The following is a 27,536-nucleotide window of genomic DNA, read 5'->3' on the forward strand; positions in this document are numbered from 1 at the left end:
GTTGATAAAATTTTAGGATAAACCTTTTGGTTTGAATGTTAAATATGGTCAAATAAACCCTTTTGATAATGCAAAATAGTAGTACCATTTACCGTTTATTGCTTCCATTGTTCTTAAAATAAGCTGAAATAAAAATAAATAAATTATTGTAACGCTTTTTAAGTGAAAAACCCGTAAAGTTCTAAGACCTTGCTAACATGGATCTGAATTCACTTCAAGATTCCATTGTATTGTACAGTTTCTGTTGTGTCCTAATTTTAGTAGTTTTTTATTTCTTTAATTTCGTCAACAAAAATCATAAACATACACAAAAATATTACAACCGAATATGAAGAATACCTGATTTAAAAGCTTTAAATGTAAATCAATGGTATACTAAAAAAAAATTAATGATACATGGCCATATTTATAATTATAATTGCGTGGTTATTCGTACAGGAATATAATTCTATTGTTAATTGGATATTCATATTAATTATAATATTTTTCCCCTTGTGAGGAGGTCTTCCTAATGTTATTTTCCTTACCTTAAAAAAATATTAATTATAATATGTGGTGTGTTAACAAATCTATCCAATCTAATCACAATAGTATCTATTTGTCGTCTACGCTTGACACTTGGCGAAACTGGAATGCCAAGTGTCGTTGTCTTGTGGCCTCGCTGCGAGACCGGCTTTATTTATTAGTGATATGATACTAGAATGTCAAGTGTCACTGTCTAGTGTCCTAGCTGCTAGATCTGGTTTTATTTATTAGTGATATGATAATAGATTAATTAGTAGTGCAATTTTGAATTGTTGATTAAAAACAATAAATATTACTAAAAAAAATTTAAAAAGATAAAAATTGTCTAAAAAATACCGTTGATGATGAAGTCATGGATTATATTTTTTTTTATTGAGTAATTAAAAAATAGGATAGGATGGTATTAAAAAAATAAAAAATAAATAAATAAGTGTAATTTGGGAAAGTCAAACTAATCACCCAAAAACCCTCTTCTCTTCAAATATTACTTTAGATAATATTGTAAAAATAATTTAAGTTAAATACATATTAAAAACTAGCTAAGTATTTTTCAAAAAAAAATATGTTAAGCACAAAATTTCTAAGTTTTTGTTCAGTGAAATAAGTTAAATTCAGCAAAAATAAGTTCAATTAAGTAATACGAAGTATATCTTTCAAAAAAAAAACTAATACGAAGTAATGTTTTTTTTTTTTATTTTTTTTTTATTTTTTTTTAGGAAAAGCGAGGGAATCATATTCATTTATTTAAGGACAAATTGTCCATAAGTACATATGGAGCAATGTCACTAGGACAACAATTAGACCAAATTTGCTCAACACTATAAGGAATAATACGAGCTAGATGGTGAGCAACAAAGTTCCCTTCCAGCTTTACATGAGACCAAGAAATATAATCAAAAAAGGTGCAAGTATCTCAGACATCATTAAGTAAGGAGTCTAAATTCGAAAGGTAAGTGGAAGTTTTCGAAAGCCTGGAAATAATTGTGTTGTTATCTGACTCGAGGATGATGTATGCTACCTCGCCAACTGAACAGCAAAGATAGCAGCTTTGCATTCGGCTAGCTCAGGGGACCAGAATGTCTTGTATCTTTGAACACCGGCAAAGATAACTTCTCCCAGGTGATTGCGATCAACCACACCAAGTCCAACCTAACCTTCAACATTCAGAACTGCATCACAGGTTACTTTGATGCAGCCATGTGGGGGGGGGGGGGGGGGGCTTCTAGATCTTCGAGCTCTTGGGTGGTTTTCGGGCCTTTGCAACCATATATCTTTGCGTTGTACTTGTCATAGTCTTCTACCAGGTTAGTCATGCGCATAAGAACAGTGTTGTGGGAAGTCTCCTTATTGTTAAAAACTTTGTTGTTGCGCCTTAGCTTTCCCATATTAACCATAGAAGTGCTGCTCCCCTTTGCTAAGTCTTTTAATTCTCACAGCCCCAAGCTTCAAACAGGTCTTTGAAGTCAGGAAACTCATCCAACTTAACAAGCTTTTCACAATTGGCTTCACTCCATAGATCACGGACAGCAGCGCGAGTAAAGAAAGCATGGTGCAGGGTCTCGCTTTCAGTCAAGCACCAGGGGCAGTGATCTTCATCTGTCATATGCTTGTGCTTCAAGAGAGAACGAACGGGAAGTGAGCTGGTGCAAACCCGCCATAGTAGGTGTCTAACCTTGGGGGTAGTTTCAAGCTGCCACAAATTAACCCAAGCATGATGAAAAAGATCCAGATTGCAAGATTTTCCCAACATATATGCGGTTTTAACATAGTACAAACCATTGTTGGAGTAGGCCCAAGTAAGATTGTCATCCGGATTTCTCAAGCATAGGGGGATCGAGAGAATACACTTGATGTCACGCTCATTAAAAATGTTATTAGCCAGCAGCTCATGGTTCCAATCCATGACATCAAAGTCTATAAGATCACTTACATAATTGACCAAATCAGATCGTGGAGACAGAATTCTCGAACCACTCTCATCAGCAACCCATAAATCATCCCAGACATTAATGCGACTGCCATTCCCAACTCGCCTAATAAGACCTTCTTTAACCAAATCCTTGGCACCCCAAATGCTTCTCCATGAATAGCTACAAGAGAGACCCAGAGAGGAGTTCAGGAAATCACTATGAGGAAAATATTTTTTACCCAAAACTCTACTTAAAAGTGAATCCGGACTTGAAATAAGCCTCCAATCCAAGCTTGCTTCCCAAGCATCGCCTCATTGAAAACCGCCATATCTCGGAAGCCTAGACCTCCTAGCATCTTCGGATTGCAAAGGGAATCCCAATTCACCCAGTGAACTTTCCGGCGATTATTAGAGTGACCCCACCAAAATTTCGCAGTCAAGGATCTGATATCATCAATGATGGTAGTTGAAACTCTATAGACCCCCATAATGTAAGATGGAATCTCTTGGATGACAGATTTTATGAGGGTCTCCTTTCCGGCTTGAGACAAAAGTTTCTCTTCCACCCTTGCAGTTTCTTCCAGATTCTATCCTTGAGGGCACTAAACACCGCTTTCTTAGACCTCCCAATGATTGTCGGAATGCAAAGATACTTCCCATGTTCATCTACAAGTCTCATTCCCAAGAAATCCATAAGATCTTTTTGCACTGACTCACATACACCTTACTAAAAGAGACCTCCGATTTTTCATAATTAATTTTTTGTCCGGAAGCTGCTTCATATTTGTTGAGTATATCAACTATCTTGGAACATTCTCTTAGGTTGGCTCTAGAAACAAGCAAACTATCGTCAGCAAAAAAAAGATGGGAAATTTCGGGACTATTTTGGCTAGCTCGAGCACCATGAATATCACCCTACGATACGACCTTGGTAATGAGGCGAGAAAAAGCATCTGCGATCATAATAAATAAATACGGAGAGAGCGGATCGCCTTGCCTCAAGCCCCTCGACGGCTTGACATCCCCACAAACTAGGGATGTTCAGATCCGGGTACCGAGGTTTTCGGGTACCCAAAAAGGCAAGTACCCGGATCTTGGGTAGTTAGAAACTTGGCCCATGACCCGAACCAAGAAGATCGGGTACCCAGGTTTCGGGTACTCGGTTTTCTCGGGTCGGGTCATAGGGTACCCGATTATATTTTTTAAGAAAATATTATGTTTTTACAAATATTTTAATATAGCCTTTTCTTCCAACTTCTAAAAATCACAAGCTGATTGAAATCATGTCATTAGAATCACTATCGTATGTTTGGTAATTTTCTAATTATTATAACAATAATACAATAATAAATTAATTATAATTACAAAAAAAGCCAAAAAATCAACCACAATCAAAATCGAGCATAAATCTCAAACTTTTACACCCCAATGAATGACAAAACCACAATTAATTAATAAAAAACTAATGAAATCAACTCAAATTGATAATTATAATTATAATTGTCCAACTGAACCCTAAAGGCCGTATAGGTGCAAATCTGTTGGACATCAAGCGAGCGGTCGCCGGAGAAGAGATGAGATAAGATCTAAGAACAAAAACTAACTGAATCCTACCGTTTTCACTCGCAATTTACTTCCTTGCTATTTCAAGCATGATAATGTCTCCTCTTTCGTTCGGAGAAGACGATTCCCGCGCCTCATCGTGGAGAAGACAATGCTCGCGCCTCGTCGGAGTAGCTGTTGCCGTCGTGGAGCTGTGAGATAGTGATGGTCTAAGAAAAGGGGTGAGGCTGCTGTGAAATAGCGAGGGAGTGAGGAAAAATAAAAGAGAGAGAAAGTTGAACTAGGAAAAGCAAGGGGGTGGCTGCAAATGCAATCAGTAAACCCTAGTTCAGTAGTTCTGGCCCATGACCCGAAGTATTTCATGGGTCAGGTACCCAACCCGAAAAAAATGGGAAAATTTTCTAAAATACTCGTCGGGTATCTTCCGGGTAGTCGGGTAGTCCGGTCGGGTCAAGCGGGTCGGGTTTTTTTTTTTAACACCCCTACCACAATCAGCACCATTAATAACAAAAGAGTAGGAGACCGTCGAAACACAACTCATAACTATCTTCACCCAGAAATCTGCAAATTCCATTTTTAACAACAATTTCTCCGAAAAAGACCATTCCACCCAGTCATAAGCCTTGCTCATGTCCAGCTTCAAAGCTATCGTCCCTTTCTTACCTTTGCTCCTTTTTTTCATAGAATGAAATAATTCCAGGGCTATAAGGGCATTTTTTAGCAATCAATCTCCCCGGAACAATGGCACTTTGATTTTCAGAAATAATATCAGGAAGAATAGACTTCAAGCGCATCACAATAGCCTTAGAGGCTATTTTATATAGTACATTACAAAGAACAATCGGCCTAAATTCAGTCATATTACGAGGATCTTTTACCTTGGGAATCAAGACAATATTTAATTTGTGCAATTAAATTCTGCGGGAGAGACACAACCATGAAGAATGTTGCACATGATCGTAGCAATGTCATCCCCGATAATATGCCAGAATTTTTGGTAGAAAATTGTGTGAAGTCCGTCGGGTCCCGGAGCTTTGCAGGGGTGCATCTCACAAATTGCGGAGTAAATGTCTTTCTTTTTGAAAGGTCGGAGAAGTTGAGCATTATCATCATTAGTAATATAAGGAGTAATGGTATAAAGAACTTCATCACAGAAAGCTTCTAATTACGGGCCTGAGGCAAAAAGTTTGGAGTAGTAGTCTTGAACTATACCCTCAATTTCCTCTTCTTCTGTACACCACTCCCCCCTCACATTGTGTAATTCCAGAATTTCATTTTTCTTTCTCCGTTGGGAAGCCTTATGATGAAAATACTTCGTGTTTTTGTCTCCGTCTTTTATCTCAGCCGACCCCGATCTCAAATACCAGTAAGCCTCCTATTGTTCATACACTGCATCGAGCTTTTTTTTCAAATTTTGCCCCTAGCCGGATATTAGACCTGACATTGCTCCTCTTGCACGGCTTTGAGCTGTTGCTCCAGGTCATCGATTTGTTTATTAAAATTAACAAATCTTTTACCACTCCAGCTTCTCAAGGAACCTAGCCTTCCCAACCAATCCAACATAAGACATCCCTTAGAATCCTTCCATGTTTGCCTAACAACCTGATCATACTCAGTATCAAGGAGCCAAGCTGTCTCGAATTTGAAGGATTTCTTCCCTCTTTTGCATTTTCGCTTAGGCCACTTCTGTCTTATCAGAATAGGGATATGATCAGACTTGAACCTAACAAGGTGTTCCACATAAGAGTCCAGAAACAAAGATAACCATTCATCATTTCCACAAAAACGTTCTAGCCGCTCACGGACAAGAGTAGAAGAAGTGCGACCTCTTTCCCACGTATACCATTGGCCTTCGAAACCCAGATCACGCAAATTACACTCATCAAGAATAGCACGGAAGTCTTCTATAGTTCTACGCTCATTATCAGTGCCCCCGTCTTTCTCATTCATGATGAGGATTTCATTAAAATCACCCCCAAATAAAATTGGACCATTAATCTTCTCACAAAGAGATTGAACAAGAAGCCAGGTCTTAAATTTTTCAGCAGCAGCCGACCAACCATAAATGCCAACAAAATACCAAATTAAATATGCTTGTATTACTTTACCACAAATGTGGTGATCAAAGAAAGAAATAAGTTCAAAATCAATAATACTACTATTCCAGTACAAACATAAGCCTCTGGAGAGACCCGCACTACTCACACCAAAAGCACAATCAAGCCTAATCTATGCTAAACATTTTCTGAAGCGACCTCATTAATCATAGTCTCAGTAAGAAAAACAAGATTAGGGGCTAGAGAAGCACACCAATTGCGAAGTGCGCCTACAACTTGAGGATTGTCTAGTCCTCGAACATTCCAGAAAAGGGTATTCATGGCTTTTCGAGGGGTTGGTTCATCCCAACTCCCTCTACTTGATTTACTTTCACATGCTTTATTAATTTTTGCCCCAAAAAAACATACTCTTATTAATTTTCACATATTATCCGCAAATTTTTTTTAAAAAAATTATGTTAAAATATTGCGAGTATTTAGAAAATGAATAAACAAAATTCGTATTTCCACTACGAGCACTCTCGGTTACAGCTTGGTTTGGTGATCTCATTCCCATATATAATTCCAATATTCTCTCTCCTCTTTTCTCTTTCTTTCTAATCGATCAATGTATTTTCATTTCTAACACCGCGTTTTCTCACCTCCCTTCATCATCTTCTTCTTGTTCTTCTTTTTATCTCTCTAAAATCCCTAATTTCTCAGCTATATCCCCCAATTCTGAGCTCCTTTCGTGATTTCTTCTCACTTTTATCGCCGCGTTTGATTCTCAGGTATAATCGAATTTTATCGCCTTTTTTTTTTTAATCTTTTTTTAATTTTGGTCGAATTAATGCTTGTTCTTGGCTCTTTTATGAGTAAATTGTTAATTTGTTTTTGATGAAAGTTAGTCTTGGTTTTAGTAAAGTTTAGTTTTGATTAGGTTTTTGTTTTTTCTTGTTCAACCCTAATTTGATATTTTTTCAAAGAATCATTTTCCACTTTTTTTGTAACGGGTGTTATGTTGTTGTGAATTAAAAATTGAAGTATGTCGTAGATCTGATTGTTTGTTTTTGATGATAAATATACAGAATAAGTAAATTTTGGGGTGATTAATTAGTTGTTGAAAAGTAAGCAAATTTTTGTTTACAAGAAGGTTTTCTATTTGAATGATGAAAACCTAACTAGTTATTACTTTTTTCCAGCTTTTGTTTGCAAGAAGAATTTATAACTTGTTGGAAGATTGTGATTTTCCATTTCAGTAATCATTTTAAAGTAGTAAATGATCGAATTTCTTTGGAAAAGAGGTCATTTTAAAGTAATAAATGGTTCATTTTCATTGGAAAAGAGGATTTTTGGTATGACTAAATAGTGATCTTGATTAGCTTATCACGAACTGAGGCCCGAAATTCTCTGATTAGTTAACTTTTCAGCTTGTTTTGAGGGTTTTCTTGTTGGCATATTGTGATTGTTCATCATGGGAAAATATTTAATGCTATTAGGTTAGAATTGGTTAAACCCTAGGAAATAGTTCTTGTTAAATTGAAGTGCCTCTTTACGTATTTTGAGTTTTTTTTTTTTTTTTTTTTTTTTTCTTCTGTGCTAAAGCTATTCCCTTGGTTAATGTTTTAGGCGGTGAGGATGTCTACTCCAGCAAGAAAGAGGTTGATGAGGGATTTCAAGCGTCTGCAGCAAGACCCACCAGCTGGGATTAGTGGTGCTCCTCAAGATAATAACATCATGCTCTGGAATGCAGTTATATTTGGGTAGGCATAAAATGTTATCAAAGTTTTTAGCAGGTTTTTTAATTTGCAACTTTGCAAGAGAGAAACACAAATATTGTCTAATGGTTTTCTCTTTTTCAATTTGATTGCAGTCCTGATGACACCCCTTGGGATGGAGGTAAGGAGGAACTCTGGAGCAATCTATTTAATATGGTTTATTCATGTCATAGTATAGTTATGGTTTGTTCGACGTAAAATCAAACGTGCTGATTATGTTGTTCACAACTATTATGCCATTTGTTAATCTTCTGTTATGTTATGTTATTTTTTTCACTTCTGAACCACAATAGCATTATTAAAGCCTTAATCTAAAGAGATGGGGTCAGCTACTCAAACCCAAATAACAGATCCTTCTCCATCATTCACTCCAATCCGATGCAATGTGATTCTTCATTTACTGTTTTTTACCCTTTCCGTCCTAGCCATCCTTGGTCTATCTCAACTTTTTTTTTTCTATCGCCAAACACTTTGACATCTCCGTATTCCAGACTTCTGCATGCTGATGTTGGCGTTGGATATGCCTGAAGCCCTGAACCATATCAATCTGTTCTTTGTTTCTTCCTCAAATAACTCTCATTAACCTTCACATCACCACCACATTCATCTTTGAACACAGATGGACATCGGTTTATGGAACTCCTATTTCATGAGAAAGATCTTCTGAACCTGATTTTTCTTCTCTCTTCTAGTTCACAATATTGATTAGGTTCGATATAGTTCCTAAACTGCAGCTTTCTCATATTGAATGCATGATTTACTCGTGGGACACGTGATGCTGTGCTCATTCAATACCGTTTTATTATAACTGTTAATGTTCGTGTATTGATGGCTGTTTTCTGCTGGTCATTTACAACGTCTAGTATATGGTAGATTGTACACGTGTTCTAGTGAGGAGAGGATCTAAGGAGTATCTTGTTATTCACAGATATTACTTTTTCATTCTTCAAGATGTATGTATTAGTGTGGTACTTCAAAAAACTGCTGAAGTGTTTAGCGGAAGCTATGTTACTCTGACACCCTGATGTACATCGAGTGTCGGATCCTCTTGACACTTCGACACGTATGACACCCAAATATATAATGCCCTTATACAAGATTTTATAAAATCTGGAGTGTCGAAGGATCCGACTACGTGTCCGACTGACACCAAATCTGAGTGTGCAACATAGAGCAGGAGTTTTTGTTTGAGTTTGACCATGTTTTTTTTTCTTCCTAATCTGTCTTATCTGTGTTCTTTTGCTCATTTGCTTAACTTCATGAATTCTATTCCTACTTATTTTCTGTAATTTGTTTTGAGTATGTCAGGAACGTTCAAATTGACACTTCAGTTTACTGAGGACTACCCAAATAAGCCTCCTACAGTTCGCTTTGTCTCTCGGATGTTTCATCCAAATAGTAAGTGCTAATTATTAAATTTTTATATTCAAGAAGAATGCTTGTCTTCTTGCAGTGTATTATGTTCTGCTTGTTACTGTTAAATCCCAGTTCTGGTGCTGAGCGTTTTATCTAGAGGCTTTTTGATGCATAATTGTATTGTTGTCATTTGTGTTTTAAAATGCCATTTGATCAATCGAATCTATATATTACAATTTATCTTTGGCTCGATCAGTATTTCAGTGGAAGGATAATATTTTGGAATGATTAAGAAGACGCATAGATCTTAAAAATTAAATTGTGAACAATGTCATTGCAAACAGGGATTTTAGCCTTGTATCATTAATCATGAAAGACTTGATACCACAGTATAGTTTCATTGTACTTTGGCTAGCTTGTTTTATAATGGCTAGCTTAAGATGATCTTGCATGGAGCAAGTAATAATTAATTTCTTTTTTTATCCTTAGTTGCGTATTTGCAAAGCAACACTGGCAAGCCATTCTTATATGTGGAGGATGCGAGCTAGATGCTTAAATACTCCCTCCAATTTTGTATTTGTTCTATATTGACTTTCACATTTGCCAATGCACTACTTTGTCCTTATATCTTTAATTATGTTGAATTAAAAGCTATTAAAATTTTTGAAAAACATAAATTTAGACATATGATACATATCCTGTAATATATTACGTGATAACTGATAACATTTATTTTTATATATTACGTGGTCAAAGTGATACACGTGAATAGGGCCAAGGTCAATGTAATACAATCTTAAAAAGGGAGTATATAACTTTGGTTTGCTGGGTGTGGCTCAGCTTACTCAAAGATTAATCTTCAAAAAAAAAAAAAAAAAAAAAAAAAAAGAAAAAGAGGCTTACTAAAAGATTATGCACTTTAAGTTTTATGCTGCAATTTGCTTATTGTTCTTATCCAATTAGATACTGTGCCTAATGTTTGTCTGGTCACTTTTTTCTTTTAGTACAATCATGCCATAAAAGATGATTTCTTCTTCAACAGATTTTGACTATTTTCTGCATGTATCTATTTGTCTGCTACTGCAATTTTTATATACGGTAATAAACTTGTTTTTGTTTGTTCTAACCTTGCAATGTGTATGTTTGCCTTTTTTTTTTTTTTTTTTTTTTTGGGTGGGATTTTATTAGTTTATGCAGATGGAAGCATCTGTCTTGATATACTACAAAACCAGTGGAGTCCTATATATGATGTTGCTGCGATCCTAACCTCAATTCAGGTAATGAGTTTCCCTGAACATTTGTAACTAGTTTATATTTCTTTATTTCTCTCTCTCTCTATATATATATATATATTTTTTTTTTTTTTTTAATTTCATTTTTTGATAGTGGTGATCATTTTCTTCTTGCTAATGCTTGTGATCTACTTAAGATTATATCTTCTTCCATGTTGAGTAAAAAGTTTATACCATTTTGGGAGGCAATACAACCTCTTCTTTTGAAACATTGTTGCTGTAGAATTTCATTATTTTGATGCCACAATACCATGTGTGCTGAAATATTTTGATGCCACATTATTTTCAGCTGTGCTCTATATGTATTTTGTGTAGTTGCATTTTGTTTTGATTCCTTGCTCTGGGGGATGTCATACTACCTGATATATGCCCATTCTAGTTTCTAATGAGAAAGAGTTAAAGAGAGATAATTAAAGAGAAAGAGTGAAGAAGTTTCCATCTTTTTAGGTAGGAAGTTTGATGATTCGAGTCTCATATGAGCTCGGTCTTGTAGTATTGGCCTCAATTATGATTTATGAGATCCTCCCTAGGTTCATGTAACAAGATTGTTGGGTCAGAGATTAGAATCATACATGTTTTGAATCCTCATTTTATTTAGTGTTTTGAAGAGTTCTGTTAATGAGAAGGGTGTTTGCTTATTTCTTAAAAATATGAGAAAGAAGTATGCTTATTATACTTTTATATATATATTTTTTTAAGAAAAATGGTAAGTAGCATAAACACCATGGTAGTACTGCAGTACATTTCTGATTCCAGCAAATATTTAAGAATCTCATCATCCAATTTCCCGTAATCAACTTCCTTGAAATGCTTCTCAAAAGCAAATGCCCTTCTCATCTACAATGTATAAGTGTAATAATCACACACCTTTATATAGTAATTAAATCCATCTTTCTATAGGCATGATCAGTTGTATCCTGTGAATTCAAGTTTCTAATGATTGCTACTGATGAAGGAGGTGTTTCCTGGTGGAAGGAATGTATTCAGATCAGGTGACAAATGCTGCCTGCCTTAGCATTTGTTGTTCCATTGATAAAGGCAGTTAAATGTTGGTAGTGTTCTTAGACAATTGGATGAAGTAGCCTATTTTGTGATAGGTTAATAGTGAAGATTATGGATTAAAGGAGATGTGGTGGTTTTGGTTAGTGCAATTGCATTTTTGGTTAGTGTTCTAAACAATTTGATGAAGTGACCTATTATTAAGTGGGTTTTTAGTAAAGCCTATGGAACAAAGGAGAGTGGTGGTTTTGGTTAGTGCAATTGCATGCTGAAATTGTAGTGTTTTGGATTATTTATTTATTTTTTAAATAAAGGGTAGGAAGTTATTTTATTGGAGTTGCTGTGAGATTTAATGCTTGCCTGACATCTGAAACTTTAGAATTTGCGTATTAATCTTTTGTTTCCCTTGAGTAATAGGAAAAGCCCTAGTGAATTATCCAGTATAGTTTTCAATTAAATGTTGCTCGGGGGATGAGTTGAGCTATTGATGGCGGCTGGTCTTAGGTGCAAGGATTTTGAGCTGTGAAAGGTAGGGATTGTTTTGGGTTCAGGAGATAAAGTATTTATGCATGCTGCTTTGGTAGTCGCCATGATCCTGATAAGAGAAAGACTAGATAATCAAATGAATTCTTTGAGCAGCTAGAATTAATAGAAGTTTTGTGAAGGAATTAACTCATTGATGATGGAGGTTTGCACAAATTTGCAATAGTAAATGAAGGTGCAACTCACTGTGGTTATTCCTTGTAAATGCTACCCGTAGATTGACTGGGTATCTATTTTTGTAGGATGGACTAAAGAATAAATGAGTACTAAAGGTCAAGAAAAGTAATTGCAGACAATTCAGAGCATTTTAACATTAATTACTGAGCATCAAACTGTTCTGGAACTTCTTTTAAATAGGGCATTTGCTAGATCAATGGAATTGTTTAATAATGTATATGAGGTGGTGGAATTTTGAAATTCTGCTCTCTTTTCCTTGTGATTTATTTCAGTGTTTCATGGTCAGTGTAAATATTGATGCTTATCTGAGATAGAAGTAATACATGTTTACATTTTCGAGAATGTAGGACCAGGAAGCCAAGGTTTTTATTTTATTTTTTTTATTCTGATTTGAAGGGTTTAATACACATTATTTTGAGATCAATAAGATTGCCTAGTTTTGGTGCATCCACCATCCCAGGTAAAACTGATTTGGATCACTAACTACACCTTTTATGCTATTCCCTGGGAAAACCAGGGTCTGGTCGTCCTTTTTTGTTGCCCCATTTTGGCAGCAATTGCAGAAAGCTTGTTTGTAGGTTTTTTTTTTTTTTTTTTTTTTTTTTTTTTTTTTTTTTTTTTTTGTGTGTGTGTGTGTGTGTAGTTTGAGCTTAATGGGTGGTTCCTACTTCCTAGCATTTTTAGTTCACATGTGGTTTAATGCCTTTTTTAAATAAATGATATGTGAAAAGTAAAAAAATTTGTTTCTTCTTTTGTATGTCACATGTTTATTATTGATACAATTCCTTAAGCAATATGAATTATATGTCTTCCTCTCACACACCTGTTTTGAAATCTTGTAGTCTTTGCTGTGTGATCCAAACCCAAACTCTCCTGCAAATTCAGAAGCTGCACGGATGTTCAGTGAGAACAAGCGTGAATATAATAGGAGAGTGCGTGAGATTGTTGAGCAGAGTTGGACTGCTGATTAATCCTGTGTTTGAAATATACAACCTGTGAAGAAAGTTCGGTGTCCTGTCTGAGATAAGTGACTTCAGGAGACTAGAACAAAAGGGTGAAATGGAAAACAAAAAACAATTTGTTGTGAAACTATCTGATTTATCTTATAATATCTGGACTTCTGAAGTACTTGTTCAGAAAGGAATGCTAGATCCTTGTGGATGTGTCTGTTGAACATTGCAAGTTATGTAAGTTCTGCTTTAGATTGTGTTTGATTGTTCATGTTTTAGGTTTCAATCTGAGTTTTTAGTTTTTGTCTTGTATATCAGTATATGTGAATGAAGTATTGAGCAGAATCCTGTTATGTGGTTGCTTCTGACATCCTGTATTTTCATGAAAAAAGGTGTTAGCCTTACTGTACTTGGAACAAAAGCCTGACTCTTGGGATCTTTAGGTTTGAGAACTATACAGGTGTTATATCCTATGACATCTGTAATTTAATGATGTTCATAGGATGACGGAGTAGCGTAGTATAATTTTGGCAAAATACGAATTAGGAGGGTAAAAAGAAGTGTGTGCTAAGACCTTTTTACAGTAATTTGTTAGAAGGTACATAACAGGCTTTACAGTGATTGTTATGACTTAGTAGAACTGATCCAAATTTAATGTACTCTTTAAACTAGACAACCCGAAAGTGACCCAACGTGCTATGCGACCAAAAAATTTGGACTGAAGTTTACAACTCTGTAGTGTATACGTCAATGACCTATATAGACATAAATATGGCCCTACTGATGTTGAACGTATGCAATCTGAACTAAACCAAGTATGTTTGCCACCTCTACTGTCATGAATTTTTGGTACTATGGTAGCCTGGTAGGTAGTATGTATTCTTTTTTATTTTTTTTAGAATAGAAGGGGAGATATATTAATTAAACTAAAATATCCTAGTACATGGCTAAACCAGCCCAAATCAAAATAGCTAAAGCAGCTAAATTAGAAGTACAACCAGGCATAGTACTAAATAAATAAAGGCAACAGACTAGTGAAAAATTTCTCCTTCGTAGTGAACCTAACAGCAGCCAAAAGGAAGGACATCATCTTAGTAGTTACTAACAAATAAATCCTCCTCATACGCAATTCTTGCACAGGTTGGAACGCTGTTGTGAATTGCTTCCGGGTCCTCCATTTCCATGCCCAGCTTAGCTAAGAAATGAGCCACGAAATTTGCTTCTCTTGGGATGTAGCTGAATTCTATCTCACAATCCATTTTCATCGTCTCCTCTAAGTCTTTCAAGATTACAGCCATCTCATTTGTTCCATAATTCTCCACTTCCTCAATCGTGTCTTGTAGTGCAATAGCATCCGTTTCAACCACTATTTTCTTGAATTGGGCGCCAATAGCTGATGCATCTTCCGACCATATTTAAGAGCTTAGATTGCCACCCCTTCATCCTATCCTTGGTTTTAAAGTCTGTACAAAAAATAAAAAACATTGATTGCTTTTGAATTCTGGTTTGTAATTTATTTAGTATACTATATTTTGGTATCTAATCTTTAATTAGACTTGCTAGATAATGTAATTTAAAAATCGAGTCAAATCAGGTTACATTCGGGTTGACCCGAACCCGGCTAATATTAGGTCATTTTCAGGTCAAAATAACTTGATTTAAACCCAGATAAAAAAAATCAGGTCAAATCAGGTAACTTTCGGGTTGACCCAAACCCGAAAATATCAGGTTCAGTTGGGGTTGACCCAAACCCTAACCGGCATATATTCATCACAATTCACAAGTACAAGACAGCGTCAATGAGTTTGTAACAGCAATGATGACTTATCACTGAAACAGACAATTTCTTCAAATGTCTCATTGCTGCAAATTTTGATTATTAAAACCACAAAATTCATTGATGATTGATGTATTAGTAAATTGAATTGCTTGAATTGGACTACAATGCTCAAATTGAATTGCTTGAATTTGACTACAATGCTCTATCACGACGATTTCAAGAAGAATTAACACAGGTTTGATGCCCACTTTATTATGATTGACAATTTGACAGTAATTAATAACTAGAACTCTAGAAGTATAGGTGTATTATTAACTCTTTGAACAAGGCTTCTTTTTTTCTTTTTTTTTTTTGGAGGGGTGGGGTGGGGGGGGGGGGGGGGAGGGGTAGGGGAAACTATTTTACAAGGATCTGTGTAGGAGCAGGAGTCACCATATTTACGGTATTTGACATACATCACTTTTGCAACCCAAGATTTCCGCTGTTGAGAGCAAGATTCCCACTGCTAGTCCATGTTTGTTGTGCCTGAATCGAGTACTGCAAATGCCATACAACATCCTCCATGGGAGGCCGTCTACTGGGATCACTGCATAGGCAGTTGGCAGCGAGTTCAACAGCAGTTTTGATGGACTGATAAGCATAAGTACCCTTCATTGACAGGTCAACAGCGCGCTGAAGTGCTGATGCAGATTCTGCTAAGCTCCTTTCCAGCTGCAATATCAAAGATGCCCAACAAGAAAAAAAACAAGTGGGTTATGATTGAATCGACTTTTGACATAAAAGAGCATCTGTATGGAAAGTTCTGGGTATGTAGAAGGGGAGGCGGTGGGGTGGTGGGTCTTAAAATATACCTCTTGCTTTAGTTCATCTACTTGGCTTTCTGATGTGATCTGTCTACCAGTTAGTAACTCAAGCAAGATCACACCAACTTTGTATATGTCATCCTTATCCGGGTGTATCGAAATAGCTGCATTTTGGCCATTTGGTGTCTCTACCTGCAAATTTCAAGCAGTTTAAACCAATTAACCAAAAGAATAAATGAAGTTAAATAAAATGAGGCTAATCAGACAAACTACAATATTCAATAGCATAAATTGTTCAGAATAATTACCTTGAAAGGTAAGGGAATCCTGTAGTTGCTGACTTTTGGGGTAAGGCTTTCATCCAACAAGATATTCTTAATACTCAATTCATTTCCAAAAACTCCAGGTACCATTCCTGTGTGAAGGAAGTGAACTCCTTTTGCAATTCCCACTGAGATTGTCATTCTCTGCGGCCACTTTAGACGATCTTTTCTTCTCCAATCTACCCGGGAAAAAAAAGTATTACTGTATGTTATACCATTTCCTGGAGAAAAATAAATGTTGGTGTAAAATTTTGAATGAATTCTTGTATGAATTTACCTGTCAAATGTTCCCTCAATGAACCATTTGTTACATGCTCGAAAACAACAAAGATCGTGCTACCCTGATGGCGATCCTTGTATGCAACAACACAGTGTCCAAGAACACAAACCAGATTCTGATGTCTTAACTGTGCTATTACTTCTAACTGCTGGTTCAATGTCTTGGATGAAAGCTTCTCTTTCACTTTTATACATCTGACCAAAATCGCGGTACCACTTTGAAGCAAACCTCTGTAAAGCTGTAACCACAATGGTTTCAACAATTAGTTAATCATTCTGATTTTTTGCAAAAAATCGAACCTAGAGTGTGATTATACCTGTCCCTGAGATCCTTCTGCAACCAAGTTTACTCGGTCGAAGTTGTTTGTTGCTTCTTCTAGTTCTTGTAAGGTAAATGACTGATAAGATGGAAGACCAAGGGCTGGCATTCTCATCGATTTTGGCCCATACTCTGTGCAACACAATTAAAGTACATCAATTCTGCGATAATTATCATTTATCAATCCAACCAAAACTTGAGGCACTAAAATTAGTAATTTAGTAATTTACATGTATTCTTAATAGGAAGAAAATTCTGATTATGCAAGAAAGCTCCCATTTTAGTAATCTACTAATGTTTGGGTTCCTTAACTGTTTTTTTTTTTTTTTTTTTTTTTTTTTTTTTTTTCTGTGAGGTCTATGTTATCATTGATCCATGATCATATTCTTGAAGAAATTTTCAAATTCGAGAGATTCAAGACAATAAATCATAGTACTCCACTAATTATTTTAGACTGTTCAAAAACTATATAGTACAAAATTTGAATTTCGGACACAAAATTAAAAAAAATGAGACAAATTGTGATATTCATAGATTACAAAAACATGATCCAAATGCAAAAAATAAATGATGATTTTGCAAAGAGAGAAAGAGATCTTACTTGCATCAACAATAGGCGAAGGGCGATTCGCCAACTTCCCACCAACAGATTTATCATATTTGTGCTGATATTCAACATCTTTTGATTTCCTCTTACAAATCAACCACATTAAAGAAACAACAGTACCAGCAAACAAAATAGTCCCACCAATTATACCAAATATCAGCCCAAATTTAATCCCTGAATTCTTCTGATCATCATGTAACCTACCGCTACTACTTTTCTTAGGAGGTGGGATCACAGCTAGAGCTTGTCTCTGGCAAAATTTAGCAGGGTGCTGAAACTTCGAACCCGAAAGACAGTTCCACACACTCAAAACTTTCCTATACTTGCCAGCTTCCGAGCTAACGCAGCTCGGAAGCTGTCCGACTAACAAATTACGTGAAATATCGACGAACCATAGTCGTTTACCACAGGTAGTACTCTTAGGGAGCTCACCAGTGAGCTGATTTTCTGCCAGATTAAGGTACCATAATGCAGGAAGAGATAGAACAGAAGGCGGTATCGGGCCAATGAGGTTGTTTGAGGATGCATCAAATCTTTGAAGCTGATTAAAGCTCTTAATTCGGGATGGAATTTGTGATCGCAATGTGTTATTTCTTAATATGATGCTTACTACATTGCTTCCTAATGAAGGGAAATCTGGTCCTAATTGGTTGTTGCTCAAGTCGAGCTCTTGAAGAGATTGTAAGGTACTTAAATCTGGAATATTTCCATCTAACAAATTATCAGCCAATACAATACTTTGTATGCTTTCCATTAAGGAAATTTGTGGTGGGATTTCGCCGTAGACGAAATTCGAGCTCATGTTAAGGACTTCAAGGGTATGAAATCTGCTGATCTTTGAAGGTAAACTTCCCCAAATTCCTAATGAAACTAAGCAAAGTTTTCTTAAGCTTCTGAGTTTTGTGACAATAGTGAATAATGAATCAAGGGAAAATTTTTGTGACAAAGTTTGATCAGAAACAGCAAATTTGCCTGATTTTAGTGGGATTGAAGAGTGAGATGGAGATGTTCTGTTTCCAATGACAGTTAATTCTGTTATAAGCCCATTTGAACATACAACAGTAACTGAAGGTGATGGTTGTAAGAAGCAGAAATCAGTCCATTGTTGCCATGATTTTAGAGAATCTGGGTATTCTAGATACTTCTGAAGTTGTAGCAGGATTCTTGCTTCTGCAGGATTAACCTGTGCTTCTGATATCGAGATGAATCCAACAAGAACCGAACCGAGAAAGCATAATCTAAGACAAACCCAGAAATTGAAATTCTTTTCCATCATTTCCAATTTCTGGGTAGTCGTATTTTTTACAAATTTGTGAGTTACAACTGAAAGCAACTCAAAAACTGGCCATATAAATTGGCCTAAAACCAGAGGAAAACAGAGGAAATTGTTGAAAAAAGAAGTAAAAATGTCACCTTCAAAAGAAATGAAAAATCTTGAAAATTTGTTTATCTGGGTATTGCCTCAAAAATTCCCACCTAAGATTTTTTGATCAAAATTTTGGCACAAAATGTGATAGCTAAGAAGTAAATGAGCCAACTAACTAAAGAAGATGTACATATATGAACATTTATTATAAACAAGTTTAAGAACCAACTAACCCAGTTTGTTTGTTTCCTTCGGAAAAATAAAAATTTTAAAAAATTAAATGTACAAATTGCAATTAAAATATGGAGAAAATTAGATAGCACAAAAATCTAAACAGAGCAAAAACAGAGGAATTATTATTTATTCAGTGGAATTATTTATAATTATTTTATAATAAAAAATAAGAGTAGAATTGTGAGTTATTTTTGCCAATCTGTCAATGCACTAAGAAGGCAGTGGAGCAGACTAGCTTTGATCCTCTGTAACGCAGCCTATTATAATTAATATGGATTCGTCTGCTCATCACCGTTTGATTTAAGGTAGTCAAACATTGGGTTTAGTCAAGTGAGATCTCAAGGGGTTTGACTAATATTACTATTGGTTGATCTTGGAGGTGGTGGTATCTCGAAGCACGTGATATGATCATGGATATATCATGAAAGTAAAATATAATAATGATAGTTGTAGTAGTAGTACATATTAACGTTATTGTTAATGATTTAGTGTGTTGACTAATTAGACTTGAAAGAGCATATCAACAAAATACTCATTGTTCAGAGGTGACAATTAGATCGTTTCAAAATGAATTAGTTCAAGTCGGTTCATATTTGGTGAACAATATATAATTTAAGTTAATTTTGATTTTAGTTGGTTCAAGTTGAATTATCTTTGATTGTCTTTCTGATACACTTATTTTGATAAGATGATCATCATTGATTGTGCATTCATTATCAAGTATGTTTATTCATTAGTCTCGTAAATTCATAATGATGGTGGAACAACATTTGGAAATTTTCGATTAGGACATTTCAAATTATATTTACTTAGTACAAAATTAAATGTTGAAAATAATTAAATAAGGACTTAAATTATTTATTAAAAAAGAAAAGGAAGATGCTTAGCTTAATATTGAATGATAAATTGATAATAGTACTCCGTAATATTTTAGTAGCATTCCACCAAAAAAAAAAAAAAAAAAAAATCTCTTATTTTTGTATTCTCCAACATATATTCTTGCACAGTAAATACTCCAAAGATTGTACTTTACTCAAATTATTCATCTGATCTAATAATGTGAATTGTCTACTGAAATCTTTAATTAAAGAGAAAAATTAATAAAGTGGACATGTCTTAAAGAAAATGTCCTTTTATGTGTAGTCTGTGTATTAATGACCTATTAGCAATGGTGGTGACCAGTACCACCTTATATTGTCAATTTATCAAGGGATAACTGGCTAAGGTTTGTACTTGCCATATATATATAATTCATAATATCTTTACTAATGGATTTTTCATTTTTTTTTTTTTTAATTTTAATTTTTTAGTTTTTTTAATTTTCTTTTCATACATATTACATGTGGAAACTACTCCGTGAAGAATAGAGATAATCTGTCCAACTATTACGGAGTATAAACTCATATATTACATTTCTTATACAAGTATTCATGAGTTCGATGTTATTCATAAGGGGTATTGTATTTCACAATATATAAAAATTATTGAGAATTGTTTATGGACATCCCAAACGATAATGGACATGTAACAATAATGTGAAAGATGATGGGATTTGGAAAAAATGGGATTAGGACATAACTCAAATAATTGGCATGTAGTACAAAGAATGTCATTTCACATTTGATAATAATGGATAGACAGTTAGTGTGGGAAATAGTGCTGTGTCGGTGGTGTGCTACAAGTATTATTTTTACTCTTCACTTCATTTTTGTTTTAAATCGTAGTTAGTGGCTCAGTAATTTACAAGCTTTCCATGAATAAAGAAACGGTAACTTTTTGTCTCTAACATGGTTTAATCATGATTTGCTGATAGCCTAATAGTAATATCACTATTTTTTTTTTTTTATTTTATTTTTTTTTATATATAAAAATTTTGTTACTCCGTACTACTTTTTACAACAAGACCTTAGTGTATTAAGTAATTAACTTACAACAACATTAGTTTTAGAGTAAGTATTAAGTATTAACCAATTTAGGGTTACATTTAACCTGAATTAATTGTTTTAGTACATTACATATGACATTTAAGAGAATATTTTGTTACACAACTATCAGTCACTATAAGCCTATAACAGCTAGTTTTGCCAAAACACTTATAAATAGAAAATCGTAACTTTCAATATAAATTGGCCTGAAATGACTTGACCAATTTTAAGATAACTTTACTCCAAATATACAATATTTATTACACAATTTCCTTGGTGAATTTCTGCTTTTTAAACTACTCTTATCTTTATTCTTTAGTATTTTGTTTTGGCATCTTCACATACATTTGTAGTTATTAGTAAATAAGATTTTTAATGAAAAGGACAAGCATAATTCTCCAATAAGCTAGCTTAAGAAAGAGGGCACACTACAACTTCTGACAGATATGTTGTTGCAGATTTTATAATTAATGTTGTGGAGCTCATGAAATGATAAATATATATATATGAACTGAAATAAGTACAGAAAAGAGGGGTGTTTTTGAGCAAAGGTAAATGAAAAATAAATAGTGAGTAAAACCTAAGACCAAATAATTTTTGTCTATATTTAAATTGGTGGCCTTAGTATTCTCTTCACTTATAACATGCAAAGTATTTTTTATTGAAGGAAATAATACCAGAGTATTGGAACTTGAATATTTTGGTATATTATACGTACACAACAAAATTAAAACAAAAACAAAATAGGATAAAACCAATATTATTGCTAAAATATGCAAAATAATACAATCTGTGATTTGGCCTACATATGCCTATATATGTACTTTACTACGGAGTAATATTTGTACAAATAGTGCAATATTTTAGAAAAATACAATTAAAATATACTTCCTCCGTTCTTTTTTACTTGACATGCTTTGACTTTTGCACTATTCACCACCCCTCTTTTAATCGTGTTTTGTGAATAATATATAAGGAAAAACATTCATATTGGATCTTTTTGAATTCGTCTAAATAAGTACTATCATAATATATAACTTTTATATTTTTTACTTATGTAGAATTAGTTATTGATCGTTAAAGTTTTACATTGCCAAGCGTGATAAAAGAAATAGGTCAAATATAAAAGAACAGAGAAAGTAGTAATTTAAATAAATAACCATTCATTTTAATTTAGAAATCATAAAAAATCGAAATCATTCACTTTATTTTTTTTACTCCGTAATACTTTGAGCATTTTAAAATTTATTTTAAATGTTTCGGCTACTATCTTTTCAATTTCAGTTAATTAATTTTCTAATTTTAGATGCTATATTTTCCTAATTTTATTTAGTTTTTAATTTTAGTTAGTGTTGTCAAATCTAGCCAAAACGCCTTTTAGATGTTGTTTCAGATGATATTTAAGCTTCTCGATCTTCTATTAATTCCGTTAATTGGAGCCATATTAAGCGGGATGGGAATGTTTTGCTCATAAATTAGCTTGCCGTGTTGAACAGATTTGGAAAAATCATACATTATCCTTGTGAGATTTCTCCGTATGTTTTGATGAATAAATCATCCATTTAAAGCCCCTTTATGCGTTGTCTCAAACAAAATTAAAACCTAGCTAAAACACAAGCTAATATTTGGAAACAAACAATTCCTGATCGAAACATGAGGCGATGAGTAACAATTACTAGAACAAGATTTCGGATAATGTTCACAAAAGTTTTCATGTGCGGAAAATACAAGTTTATAACTTTGATAAACAAAAATTGTTTATCAAAGGGTGTATATGTAAACTACATCTAACTTTTGGTTAACTGTTATTTTCTCTCTCATCCTTCAACCTTTTGGTATTTTCTGATTTTCTCTCTCCTTCTTTAACCTTTTGTTGTTTTCTCTCTCCTCCTTCAACTTTCAATTTCAATGGTGGAAAATACCCCTTCTCACTATGACTCGAAGAAGTGACATCTATGGAGGAAGAAAAGCTTACCTACCCTCTAGGGGTAACCATGTTTGTTATTTTCACTTTGTTATTTGGGTTTTCGTTATGGTGGTACGAAGTCGAATTAAATGGAGGAAGGAAAACTCAGCTATCCTTTAGGGTTAACCATGCCATTAATTTAATTTATCCTTTTGTTAATAGGGTTTTCGTTTAATTTCGTCGGCAAGGCCGGCGAAAATGGTGTCAAACGGACTTGGAAGAGGAGGTGAAAGTGAGCAGAGATTGGAGGAAGAAGATTAAGGTGGGTGGGAAGAAAAAAATATGAACAAAAGGAAGAAGATGAACATGAAGAAGAAGAAGGTGGGAGGAAGAAGAAGATGAATAGTAGCAAACGGTGAGTTAACGGTGTTAACTCCAAAAATTTGTCCAACTTGTCATAGTGGCCCACAAACAATAAAAATATATTTTTTAATTAAAAAACACAATTTTCAATGAAACTTATTTACGGAAATGCCATTTAATAAATATAATTTGTTTATCAAGGTTATAAATTGGGGCTTGCTTATTAAAAACTTTTCCGAAAATCATTAATTTTAGAAATTCTCTTTTATGAATTATGTTCACAATAATAATGAAAGTGCTATAGAGTATAGAGTTGAAGTTTAGGTATTGGAATACTTATATGACACATTAGAGCACTCCCAGCACTGAGTGAAAAAGCCCTCACGAGTGAAAATTAAGGTGTTAAAAAAAAAACCGAACACCACATCAGTGAGGAAAATAGCTCTCACGGTTGAGGAGAACCAAAAACGCACAAGAGTTGAGGAGAAATGAGAATGAACAGTAAAAATGTGGGACCCACCAAAATCTGACGCATGCCCATTTTATTTGCTGAGAAAGCATCCAAAACGACAAGTAGTAGTAGTAGTAGTAGTAGTAGTAGTAGTAGTAGTAGTAGTAGAAATCCTCGATTTCGGCTTTTCCTACAAAGCCTTGGAAACACTTCTTTGCAAAATTCACCACAACGAACACCTCATCGAACTCCTTTCGAAAACACTACCTATGCACCACATTCACCTCTTGTTTATCAAGGGACCAATTCTGAATTTGATGATGAAATGGAAGAAACTATTCCAGACACTCCTCAATACTCTCCACCTCCTCCAAGAGTGTCTGTGAATCAAAACCAACCACTTATAAAAGGAAGTCAAATGTGGTCTGTTGCGGAGGATGAAGCTCTAATTGGTTTGTATCTTCAATTCAGTGAAGATGCAATTGTTAGTACAAACCAAAAAGCAGCTGCGCTATGGCGAAAAATATCTACAGCATATGATCAAGCGCAGGCTGAGAAACCCCACATCCTAACGCCAAGACCTTTGAGGAGTTTGGAAAGTCGTTGGAGAAGGAGGGCAACTGATTTAATACAATGGAGTAGTTGCTATAACGAAGCTGGAAGGGCAACTGGAAGTGGTTACAGCGAAGCAGACCGAATTAATAATGCGAGTAAATTATTCTATATTTCCTCCAAGCCTACTCCACATAATTTTAATTGTCACCATGGTTGGGAAATGGTTAAAAATGACCCGAAGTGGAGGACAAAACTGAGATGGGCGTTGTCAAGAGAGGAAAGATTAGCTTGAGGTGATGCTGTCAAAGATGACAGTAGTGGAAGTGAAAAGCGATGTAGAACTGAAGATGAAGATGTTGTTCCCGTTACCGGTTTCATTTCTGGGGGTCTTCCTCGACCTGATGGCGTTAAAAAGGCAAAGTCTAGGCGTAATAAGGGAAAAGGAGTGGCTTTTGAAGTCTCAAACATTAGTGAGCAAATGCAGCAGAATAATGCAAGTAGGGAAATTGAGGCACAAATGCGGTTGAAGAAGTTGGATTTCGACATGGAAAAGGAAAGAAGGAAGCAAAAACAAGTAGAGATTCACCAAAAACAAGTCGAAATTCAAGAGATAAGGCTCAACTATGAAATGCTGCAAGATCTAATGGCAAAGGGACCGGACCTAACTCCTGATGAAGAGGCTTACAAGGAAGAATTACGTGCACTACTCTATGGTAGAAGGAACATGTAATAATGATCAGGTTAATGTGTTTGCTACTGTTTTATTTAATTAATGTTCAATGTAGTCCTTTTTATTTTAATTAATGTTAAGATGTACTCCTTTTTATTTACATTAATGTGAAATGAATTATGTTTTTGATAACATTAATTATGCAGTAAATTATTTACTTTATGAAATTTGTTTTTAATAATAATCACATGTACTGGTTAATGACAAATATACAACTCCCAATAAAATCTTCATAGTTTTATGTTGAAGAGTCATATCAACTGAACTCAAGTAATGATAATGATATAGATTACTGAAGAGTCAAATCATTTGTTCAAGTGTCATAGATCACATGCATCAATAATTCAATTGCAATTCAGAGTGCAATGACACATCAATTTCATTGCAGAGATTGCATTGAAGTGTCATATGGACTATATATACATGCATGACACATCAATTTCATTGCAGAGATTGCAATGATACATGAATTTCAATTCAGAGTTACTCACATGCAAAATCAGAGCAACTCACATGCATTGATAGTCACTTGGACTATATATACATGCATATGTTATTCTGAACGGAAAGAATCCCAAACAAACCAACTATCAAACCATAACCAAAACATGTCTTTCATTTCATCCACCTCAAGCTCTAGTTCTTCTGATTTCTCAAATAACGTTGAATTTGATCGGTTAGTTGATGATTATGCTGCTAACCACCTACCTCATATTTTAATTCCCCAACACTCATCACAAGAATCCCAGCTTAATAATGAAATAACAAATGTCCCGGAGCCTAAAATGGATAGGGAAAGAGAAAAAGGGCATGTGCAACTATATAACGATTACTTTGCGAGTAATGCAGTGTATAACGACAACCAATTCCGTCGTAGATTTCGTATGAGAAGATCTTTGTTCTGTCGCATTATGAATAAGGTGGTTGAAGGGGATCAATTCTTCCAACAACGTCAGAATGCAGCTGGAAAGCTTGGTTTATCACCGTTGCAGAAATGCACCGCTGCAATAAGAATGTTAGCGTATGGCGTAGCCCCCGATGTCGTGGATGAATATCTACGTATCGGCCAAACAACCTCAAGGAATGCATTACAACATTTTTGTCAGGGGGTTATTTCACAATTTGAAAGTGAATATCTACGTAAACCTACAGATGAAGATTTAAGGAGAATCCTTCATCAAAATGAATTGCGTGGGTTTCCAGGCATGATTGGTAGTATAGACTGCATGCATTGGGAGTGGAAGAATTGTCCTACGGCTTGGAAAGCACAATATGCTGGTCGTAGCAAGACTGTAACCCTCATTCTTGAAGCCGTTGCTGGTCAGGATTTATGGATTTGGCATGCGTTCTTTGGAATGCCTGGCTCATGTAATGATCTTAATGTCCTTTACCGTTCACCGGTGTTTGATGATGTTTTACAAGGCCGTGCACCACCAATAAATTTTTGGGTAAACGGACATCAATATGAGTTGGCCTACTACTTGGCAGATGGGATTTATCCAAAATGGCTAACTTTTATACAAGGTATTACACATCCTCAAGTTCAAAAAGACAAGTTGTTTGCTGATCAACAAGCAGCAGTTCGGAAAGACGTTGAACGGGCTTTCGGTGTTTTACAAGCTAGGTTTGCTATACTACGATAACCAGCACTGGCCTTCGACGAAGATATTCTTTGTGACATTATGAAAGCCTGTATAATAATGTACAACATGATCGTCGAGGATGAACGACACAACTACACACGTGCAGATGTTTTGAGACGATACTACGAAGAAGATCGACCACAATGTACAGCAACGCGGGCGGGACTGAGCACAAGTGCCACGGTGAATAACAACGAGCCATTTGAATTCAACGACGGGCGACCACCCAACATTGATTTCAACGCGTATTTTCAGAGGAGGATTGCCCTTCGTGATAGAGAAATTCATTCGTCTCTCAAACAAGATCTAGTAAAGCACATATGGCAGAACTTTCGTCATAATACGGCCGAATAAGCAAAGTTGTAGAATGTAATCGTATCATTTTTAAGTTTTAATACTCGTCCTCGTGTATTATTTTATTTCAAACCGCTTATATTAAGTTTGTAATCGTACTGTTATTTAATATCCGATGTATTTGTATTGCCGTTTATGTGTTCATTTCAAAAATGTGCTTCTTATTTAATCGTTTAAGTTTAAGAAAACATCTTTCGTAGAATCTATAATTGCTGTAATTTTTTTTAATTATTATATTCTAATAAGAACGTTCTTTGCAAAATTATATTGAAAATGTTCTATTTATTAATTTTAACCGTCATTAAATAAATAAATAAAATAACAAAAAAAAAATTACCAAAATAATTAAAAAATTATTACATTATAATTAAAATGTAATTATAAAAAAAAAATATTACATATTTTTAATTGTATTGAAAAGTTAAATATGTAGTATAAACATTATTAAAAAAAAAGGATAAAAAAAAGGTGATGTGTATTTATGGTGGGGTATAGTAATAGTGGAGGATAAAGTGATGAGGAGTTTTTTTTTAGAGCATTGGTGTAGTAAAAAAAACCTCTCATGAGAGGAATTGGATGGGAAGAGAAAGAAAGTGGGTAGAGAGAGATTGAGGGATTTGTTTTCTCCTTACTGCTGATAATGGTCTTACAACTTTACAAGTCATCTATCTTGTTTTAATTTGGAACTTTACCCTACATAGCCTACATATCTATCTAATGACTATAAAATCGCAAAATTGCTAGTTTTTTTTATTTTTGTAGTTTTAGAG

The 27,536-nt window shown here is 34.7% G+C and overlaps 4 protein-coding genes across 5 annotated transcripts; 3 read left to right on the forward strand and 1 right to left on the reverse strand.

Annotated features, from left to right (window-relative positions):
* Positions 1-6,510: 6,510 nt before the first annotated feature.
* On the forward strand, positions 6,511-13,537 carry LOC110712123 (ubiquitin-conjugating enzyme E2 2). Its single transcript, XM_021890557.1, has 6 exons — positions 6,511-6,824; positions 7,663-7,796; positions 7,907-7,932; positions 9,120-9,209; positions 10,356-10,444; positions 13,021-13,537. The coding sequence occupies exons 2-6, from the start codon at positions 7,672-7,674 to the stop codon at positions 13,147-13,149; spliced, it is 459 nt and encodes a 152-aa protein (XP_021746249.1). The 5' UTR covers positions 6,511-6,824; positions 7,663-7,671; the 3' UTR covers positions 13,150-13,537.
* Positions 13,538-13,978: 441 nt separating this feature from the next.
* Positions 13,979-18,956, reverse strand: LOC110712114 (probable LRR receptor-like serine/threonine-protein kinase At1g14390). 2 transcript variants are annotated; one of them, XM_021890545.1, is made up of 7 exons: positions 17,234-18,956; positions 16,631-16,764; positions 16,312-16,552; positions 16,020-16,213; positions 15,760-15,903; positions 15,364-15,619; positions 13,979-14,591 (listed from the first exon to the last, which is right to left on the reverse strand). In XM_021890545.1, the coding sequence occupies exons 1-6, from the start codon at positions 18,513-18,515 to the stop codon at positions 15,365-15,367; spliced, it is 2,250 nt and encodes a 749-aa protein (XP_021746237.1). In that variant the 5' UTR covers positions 18,516-18,956; the 3' UTR covers positions 13,979-14,591; position 15,364. The 2 variants fall into 2 exon arrangements, with proteins under 2 accessions (XP_021746237.1, XP_021746229.1); XM_021890537.1 differs by lacking the exon at positions 13,979-14,591 and having other exon boundaries at positions 14,929-15,619.
* Positions 18,957-23,809: 4,853 nt separating this feature from the next.
* LOC110714124 lies at positions 23,810-24,769 on the forward strand. Its single transcript, XM_021892599.1, has 2 exons — positions 23,810-24,194; positions 24,348-24,769. The coding sequence occupies exons 1-2, from the start codon at positions 23,810-23,812 to the stop codon at positions 24,767-24,769; spliced, it is 807 nt and encodes a 268-aa protein (XP_021748291.1).
* A 608-nt stretch (positions 24,770-25,377) lies between these two features.
* Positions 25,378-26,412, forward strand: LOC110714134. Its single transcript, XM_021892610.1, has one exon. The coding sequence runs from the start codon at positions 25,378-25,380 to the stop codon at positions 26,410-26,412; it is 1,035 nt and encodes a 344-aa protein (XP_021748302.1).
* The last annotated feature ends 1,124 nt before the right edge of the window (positions 26,413-27,536 follow it).

The sequence above is a fragment of the Chenopodium quinoa genome, unplaced genomic scaffold (genome assembly GCF_001683475.1).
Source record: "Chenopodium quinoa cultivar QQ74 unplaced genomic scaffold, ASM168347v1, whole genome shotgun sequence".
NCBI lineage: Eukaryota > Viridiplantae > Streptophyta > Magnoliopsida > Caryophyllales > Amaranthaceae > Chenopodium > Chenopodium quinoa.

Bases quoted from the DNA above. Each gene is read 5' to 3' on its own strand.
- LOC110712123 (XM_021890557.1), top strand. From the start codon at position 7,672: ATGTCTACTCCAGCAAGAAAGAGGTTGATGAGGGATTTCAAGCGTCTG. The intron at 7,933-9,119 runs GTAAGGAGGAAC...TGAGTATGTCAG, and splicing joins TGACACCCCTTGGGATGGAG to GAACGTTCAAATTGACACTT. The intron at 10,445-13,020 runs GTAATGAGTTTC...GAAATCTTGTAG, and splicing joins CGATCCTAACCTCAATTCAG to TCTTTGCTGTGTGATCCAAA.
- LOC110712114 (XM_021890545.1), bottom strand. From the start codon at position 18,515: ATGATGGAAAAGAATTTCAATTTCTGGGTTTGTCTTAGATTATGCTTT. The intron at 16,553-16,630 runs GTATAATCACAC...TTGTGGTTACAG, and splicing joins CAGAAGGATCTCAGGGACAG to CTTTACAGAGGTTTGCTTCA. The intron at 15,904-16,019 runs GTAATTATTCTG...TGAAATTTGCAG, and splicing joins GGATTCCCTTACCTTTCAAG to GTAGAGACACCAAATGGCCA.
- LOC110714124 (XM_021892599.1), top strand. From the start codon at position 23,810: ATGGAAGAAACTATTCCAGACACTCCTCAATACTCTCCACCTCCTCCA. The intron at 24,195-24,347 runs GTAAATTATTCT...ATGCTGTCAAAG, and splicing joins AGACCGAATTAATAATGCGA to ATGACAGTAGTGGAAGTGAA.
- LOC110714134 (XM_021892610.1), top strand. From the start codon at position 25,378: ATGTCTTTCATTTCATCCACCTCAAGCTCTAGTTCTTCTGATTTCTCA.